This window comes from Poecilia formosa, unplaced genomic scaffold (assembly GCF_000485575.1).
Source record: "Poecilia formosa unplaced genomic scaffold, Poecilia_formosa-5.1.2 Scaffold886, whole genome shotgun sequence".
Lineage (NCBI taxonomy): Eukaryota > Metazoa > Chordata > Actinopteri > Cyprinodontiformes > Poeciliidae > Poecilia > Poecilia formosa.
In genome coordinates, this window is record NW_006800825.1 from 70171 (window position 1) to 77600 (window position 7430).

General features: G+C 38.8%; 1 protein-coding gene across 7 annotated transcripts in view; it reads right to left on the bottom strand.

The window, feature by feature from the left end:
* The window catches only part of LOC103131970 (protein NLRC3-like), a 39629-nt gene extending 34090 nt beyond the window's left edge, over positions 1 to 5539 (bottom strand). Inside the window, exons 1-2 of one of the 7 annotated variants that reach the window (XM_016667051.1) lie at positions 5188 to 5539; positions 3549 to 3695 (exon numbers count right to left, since the gene is read on the bottom strand). In XM_016667051.1, the coding sequence (XP_016522537.1) occupies positions 3549 to 3676 (128 nt within the window). In that variant the 5' untranslated portion in view covers positions 3677 to 3695; positions 5188 to 5539. Of the gene's footprint in view, positions 1 to 2840; positions 3065 to 3548; positions 4443 to 5187 lie in introns of those variants that run through there. The other 6 variants (XM_016667052.1, XM_016667050.1, XM_016667053.1 and 3 more) reach the window with 6 other exon arrangements.
* Between the last annotated feature and the right edge of the window lie 1891 nt (positions 5540 to 7430).

Consider the following 7430-nt stretch of genomic DNA (forward strand, 5'->3'; position numbering starts at 1 on the left):
TGAGTTAGCTGTGGCCATCGGATTTCTTACTATTTATGCAGCGCTATTATATTACTGATGATTAGACAAACATTTTCTGCCGCTGAGAGGAAACCACTGCGCATGTCCTGGAGCGCCGTGCGAGTGAAAGGTGGGGAGGGGAGAGGGGAGTAACAGAAACACGTTATTGGTTGGATTTTAATCGTTGCGTTTTGCATCCACTGAAAACAAAGATGTTAACAAATAAAGTGGACAGTATGCTGCACGTTTAGTGATATTTTCACAGTTGTGGTCTTGACTGGTTTTGAAATAAAATGCCGAGTCCTCAGAGCCTGAGACCGAGACCTGACCGAGACCAAATGCGGTCGAGTCCGAGACGAGACCGAGACCAGCAAAAAATGGTCTTAAGACCGGTCTTAAGACCAAGACCAACTTCGAGTACCACAACACTGGCTCATAGCATTTGGAGCTCACAAAATATCACATAAACATCAGCGAAAACACTGTGCCAATATTTTGGACCAAAGCAACAACCAAACATGCCACAGTTAAACAAATCAAAATGTCCCAAAAGTAGGGCAGACTGACATAGGGGCTAAAGGGGGATTTCAGGTAGATTCCAGAGATGCAGTAGCTCTCTCTTCATGCAGGACTGGCCCAAGGTGATAAGGGGCCTTAAACAGAATCATAATTTATCCCCCAAGCTCCCTCCTACTAAGAACATCAGCATCATTAACAGTGCTTAAATATAGATTTAGTGAATTCTATGATAGGGAGCCCAGAATCATTAGCCGAGTTTAAAAATCAATCACTGATTATTGGTTATTAGTTGCTGTGATGTATTTGTGAACAAACCAGCTCAAACACAAAAATTACACAGAATCGCAGCCATGGTAATCAGCAATCAAACTATCAAGATAATTCTTTGTACTTTTACAAAGTAAACTTCCAAATTAAATCATGAATATACTGTTTGTTTTTTCTGTTGAATGTGTTAAATAAAATTTAATAACATTGTCATTCTCAATAAATAATGCTACAGGTTTTGATCTATTGTCTGTGTTACAATTCAACCATTTATAGGGCTATACAGCTACTGAGTTTTCTTCACCTTGATATCTCTGTCTTACAATTCTAGATTTATCAAAAGAGTTAATAACAAAAAATTATGTTGAGCTTTTTTGATCTTTAAAACCTTCTGCAGCCAAGTTGTTATAGAGGTTAAACAGAAGTAGTAGGGCTTATTTAGTAAAATGGCAGCGAATTTGCTTATTTCATAACTTCAAAACCAGCAACATTTTCTTCTATGGTCTGTTTAACAGCTACAGTCTGAGATCAACAAACAGCCCTGCAGGACTGTCAGCAACATAAACAGAAACATTATACCTGTTGGAGAAAATATACTATATTTGTTTTACATTGTACCCACATGATGGCAATGATATAGTAGGATCCAATTAAATATTAGATTTTTGATTAATATGGGTTGTTGTTATGTTGCTGTACGGTGTCTTAAGATCTTGTTCAATGTGCCGCTTTTCAACTTTGAGCTCCAGCCCCTCCAAAAGTCTCTGCACGGCCCTGTCCCTGTCCCTTTAATGACCCTGAAGGGTTAGTCTGTGTCTTTGAGGCCACTGCTATTTTAGCACCAAATCATTGCTAAATCATACCAGTATTCATGGAAACAACATCCAGCAGATGGATGGTGCAGTAGTGCACTGCTCCTACTGGTTGAAGTTATAGCGTTGTGGTTCGTTATTTTGTTTCTCACTCACAAAATAAAACTCAGCAAACAGCTTCCAATTAAAGAACCATCTATTTATTCATACCTAGAGCCTCTTTAATCTACTCAAGCTTAAAAGCTAAAATGCTTCAACTTAAAATTGGATCTAATTTTTTCTACACTAATATCAGAAAACTAGTACTAAACTAATACTAAAGTATGTTTGTGATTAGTGTGAACTTCACCATAAATCCATTTAATATCCAGAAGCTGGCAGACAACCTCTCATTGCCTGATGATCAGTCTTTCTGGGTCGAGTCAAGCCACGAGTTACCTCTCTGAGTTTTTGCCTCATTATTGTATCTAGTGTATGTTTCTAGTAATCTTTTTCCAGTTCACCTCTTGTGATTTCTGTGCCTCCATGGCTGAAGGATACCTTGTTGGTTTCCATTCCTCCAGATCTACCTGCGGTTCTGCAACACAAACTGTTCACTTCCTTTAGAAGCTACTCCTTAATATAACTCCTTATTCTACATTTGCCACCATCTGCCAGGCTGAATCTCAACCATACCTTGAACCAGGGAGCTTTTCAGCGACCTCAGTAGCAGATATGAAAACACTTTCTGCCCAGTCTTCAGGCTCTCCTTCCTCTGAGGAAAACATGGTGACCGTGGTCCAGATAGATAAAAATCTCTGAAATCTTCCTGTATTGCAGTTGCACAAATCAAGTATAGGTTTCATAAAACATAACCACTTGTAATTTTAAAAGCAAACAAAATAAAAACTCAAATTTCTACATATTTAAACCCAAATAAAATAAAATGAAATACAGCATTGCTAACTCTTAATTTGTTTTATGTATTTTCTTAATTGCATTGATCTATTGTCTATTTATCACTTGCCATATGACTTTGATGTTCATTTTTTGAACAGGCTCAAATTAAATGGGGACTATGTTAACAAGAGTTACCGAGTTACTAGCTGTTCCAATTACACCAGCTGGAAAAATACTAATTTAATTTAAATAATTTATCACATGAAGACTTTTAAACCTTGAAATTACAAATCTTAACTAACTGTGGATCTGGTTCAACAGGGACAACAGGATGAAGCTCTGATCGAAGGTGTTCAGTCTCACCTGGAGCACAGCTGCTCTGGTTGGCTGTCAGCAGTTCAGTTCCTGTTCTGGGTCGTTTCCCACACTGGGGGCAAGAGGAAGGTCCAAATGGAGCACACTGGTCCCAGTCGTAACTGATGCACTGTCTGCAGAACCAGTGTCCACAGCTGGTAGAGACCGGATTGATCAGAACCTCCTGACACAGAGGACAGCAGGACGGCTTCTCCTCCTCATCAACGCTGCTCCTGTAAAGACATTTCGTCATCAGTGAAATAGTTCACTAACAACAGGCTGAAGCTGTTGTAAAGCTTCAGCCTGTTGTTAGTGAAGGCACAAAAAACAAACGACCAGAAAATGGGTCAGAACAGAACCTCAGAACATTGATGATCCCTGGTTTGTAGTGTTTCATTGTAGTATATCTAGTATCACGACTGATACCAGTGTTCCCAGTTTGGAAGATGCTGTGCTTCACAGCTTCACTGAGTTTAGAGACAATCTGAATTGTTGCTTTTCATTTTCTTGGTTGTTTTTGTTTTTATGCAACAATTTATCATTGATTCACTCAGACTTTCATTCGAATTCTACTGATCTACCGACCAACATCCTTCATGTTTAACTTTAAATTAGTATATAAGAAAATGAAGTTACTGTTTATTCAAACACTGATATCATCCATTTATATTTTATCTCTATAGATTCACATGAATCAGTAAGAAAGTGGTTTCTTACTTTCTGTTTGAGGGTCCAGGTTTATTACTGAAGTTTAGAGGTACATCTTGGGACCAGTCACTCCTCATAGATGGACTGATGGATCCTAGAAGTTCTGCTCTTTCCTTCTTTAGATCCAGATCTTCCATCTTCTGGACTTCAGTCAGCCTGAGAAAGAAACCAGAACCAGTCAGACCAGTGGTCCAGGTCCAGTAAGTGTCCTGTGAAGCAGAAAGCTGGTTCCCATCAGGAGTTCAGAGGATCAGAGTGAATCAGATGAATGAACAAGTGAACATTTCCTATGAACTAGTGAACTTGTTTAGCTCCCACAGTGGACCTGAACGCATCATGACTATATTAGCTCAGTGTGCAGAAGGTTCTGAGGGAGCAGCAGCTCAGGTCGGGTCCACAGCTCTCCTCCAGACAGAACCGGGTCCAGCTGGGATCTCAGCAACATGTCAGCCTCTGTGGTCATGTGAGCAGCTCAGCAGGATTTCCTCTCAGCTAAAGCTGCTTTCAGGGACCACAGCATCCAGCTGAGGTACCAGCTGGACCCACTGCAAGGAATCATGGGTAATCAGCTGCTTCAATGAGGGGATGAAGCCCCCAAACACTCAGAGAGGCCCGATTCTTTCTGCTGCAAGGAGCAACAAGAGGTAAAAATTAAAAAAGATGAAAGTCAGTGAAGAGGAAGAGAGGAAATCTGTGGACTGGTTAAAGCCGGTTCTGATCCAGACAAGAGAAACATCAGTTTGTGATGAACCCAGACTGATGAGGGACGGAGTGATGTGATTCACTTTCTGCTGACTTCAACAAGCAGAGAAACTAGTTTAAAACTGTTTTTGTTCTGATTTTTAGGTTAAAACACCAGAGAATTCACAGAGAGAGTCGCTGCAGCAAGAACACTGATGCACTGTAAAAAAAATTACATTAAGTTCTCCGCTTATTTAGGTTAAATTTGAAAAGTTCATTTTTCAAATTGCTGCATCTAAAGCTGATCTGTACACAAACAGATCAGCTTTAGATGCAGCTGTCATGATAGAGCCATTTATTTCTAAATCACTTACCATACAAGGTAACATTTTATTTGAAGGAGTGTGCATAAGACTGACATATTTATGACAGTGTCATGTCAGTCTTATGCACACCCATTCAAATAAAGTGTTACCAAATAGGATATAGCAGCTGTCCAAAGTGTTGTACAAAAATTAAAATGATAAAATAAAAAATAGAAATCAGAACATCACAAATACAATGAAGTGGGAGTGCAGCATTAAGACAGAGATGCAGCTCACTCAGGGTTAAAAGCCAGAGAAATATATGTGTTTTAAGCGAGTTGTTAAAAGTTGTATCATAGAGTTGATCATTCACCAGGTTAACTGTGCATTTACTAATCTGTGAGTTTATAGTTTGTTCATTATTTTTCTCATTGTTACTTAAATGTTCATAATGTAAACTCATTTTATCTGAGACTAATTCCTTTCTAGATTGGGCCTTTCATAAAGTAAACAGAGCGCTGATACGGGGACCACACCCTATGAGAGCCGAGGGACCCAGACCGAGGTGGCCGAGGCCCCGGGAAGCCTCGGAGGGTTTATCGGTCAGAAAGGCTCCAGAGAGCCGAGAGAGACACGGAGGGACCCGGAGCGGCAACACTTACCTCTGTTAACAAGTCAACATGTTATTTTCACCCTCCGCTGAAAATGGAGGCTGACCTGAAGGAGACCAAAGTTAGTTTCAATTTCTTTTTCACAGAAAGCCAGGTGGCTTGTGTTTTCTTCAGCGTCTAGAATCAAAGTTTGATTCATCTGCATGAATATTAACAATTCAGTTTGCGTTTACGGAGTGAAACAAAACAAAACTAGAAAAGTTTCAGTATTTCTTAGTGAAGATTTGAAGCTGAGCAGCTTTTTGTTCTGCAGAAAACCAGCAGAACAAACGAGTTTAACAGGTTTTTGATTGTGGATTATGAGCGCTCACTGGCCTCTGGTGGTGAACTATTGTAACTACAGATATTCGACTAATTATTAACCAGGTGATTTCTTTAACTTAATTTGTTCTCATTTTTACCTCTATCGGGTCAAATAACATCAGCTTAAATTAATGTTGTTAAAGAGCCACTTCAGGGTTAGTAAATGGAAAAGAAAACTAAACTTATTTAGTTAAAAATCCTCCCAAAAAGATTAATTGTCGGTAATTTTGAGAATCAAGGCCTGGGAAAAATATAAACTATAAAAAATGTGTGATTAAATCCACCTCGGTGAGGTCAAAGCATTGACCAGAATGAAAATACCGAATAGAGAAAATTAAATATAGAAAGTTCACAAAGTTATAGGTGCGTGTGGTGGCGCAGGGGTTAAGCTTATTCCACATATGGAGGCTTTAGTCCTCGACGCAGCTGTCACAGGTTCGATTCCCGGCCATGGCGACTTTTACTGCATGTCTTCCCCCTTCTCTCATTACCCACTTTCCTGTCAGTTAGCTATCTAAAATATTACGAGTCTATTTTACTGAGATAATTGCACTGGGAACCCGATAACAAACAAAATTCTCCTCCTACTTGGTATAGCAAACTGCTAACTCAGCCTTCTTCCCCCTCGTGGACGCAGTGTGTAACTACAACCAAAGTTTATTATTATATCAAAAATTATGTGTGTAATCTTTTCTAAATATAAATAGTACAATGGAGATCTGAAGGCAAATTAGCATAATTATTCTGTTTTCCAGGAAAATTAAATATTTAATAAATATTCTCCTGAACCGGAAACCCATCAATTTGCGTACAAACCAGTTATTTATTTCATCAGGAACCATAAGTGTGTAATTTACTTAAGGTAACATGTGTTACCTATATGCAAATAACACATTTATATGTGTTATTTGATTTATATAAATCAGCTGTCGGTCCATTAGACAGACCATGATCATATTTACATTTATAATGTGAATGATATAAACGTGATTAACTTAAAAGTGGAAAAACCTGCAGCTCTACAAACTCCACTCCATATTCAGAACAGGGTATTTACGCCCTCTGGTGGCCATAGTGGGAACTACAGCCCTGATAATGCTGCATTGTTTATATTTAAATAATTCCACTTCTCCACTTTAATGTGGAGCTTCGAGATAAACTAACAATCTTCCTCAGTTATATGACTTAAATATTACTCTGACATATTTTAATTCACTGTTTGATGTTATATTTGTAATGAAGACCATTTTAAATCATAAAAGAAAGCTGCTGTGTTAAACTCTTTACAGGACGTTTTTCTATTCAGGATCACACTGAATAAAATTCCGCAGGGACTCTTATTTATCAACAGTAAGATAAGCTGACTGTCTTGATAAAAGTGAAAATTAAAATTGCTCAGCAGCTGAACATCATCATTTTGAATCATTCATGTTTAAAAGTCAAAGAGCTGTGCTCTGATTGGATCAGAACCGCTCTTCATTCAGAACCAGGCTGTGGAAAGATGGCGGCAGCAGAAATACTTTGTTGCTGCTGATCTGAACTCCAGACTGACTTTGTGTTTAAAAGCTCAGCAGCTTTTATCCACATGTTTTATTCTGCTTTTAGAGAATCTTTCCTTTTTCTCTCTCCTGCTGGTTCGGGTCACTAATGCCTTGTTTCCACTGACCGCTGCGGCGCATCTCGACCCAGTTCACTCTTTAGTCTGGTTCCATCCTAAAAACGTCCTAATCAAAGGTTAGTAGCTTTCCTTGTCATTTTTACTGCGTACTTTAGTTGAATGTTAACAGCTTTGTTTTCTCTCCATGTGGATCAATAATACCAAACCTCACAGCTGATATTCATAAACAGTAACAGAGGCTGAGAGCTGATTGGATATTGATTCCTGATAATCAGCTGGAGCCCAGACTTGATGATCAAAATGATCAACTTTT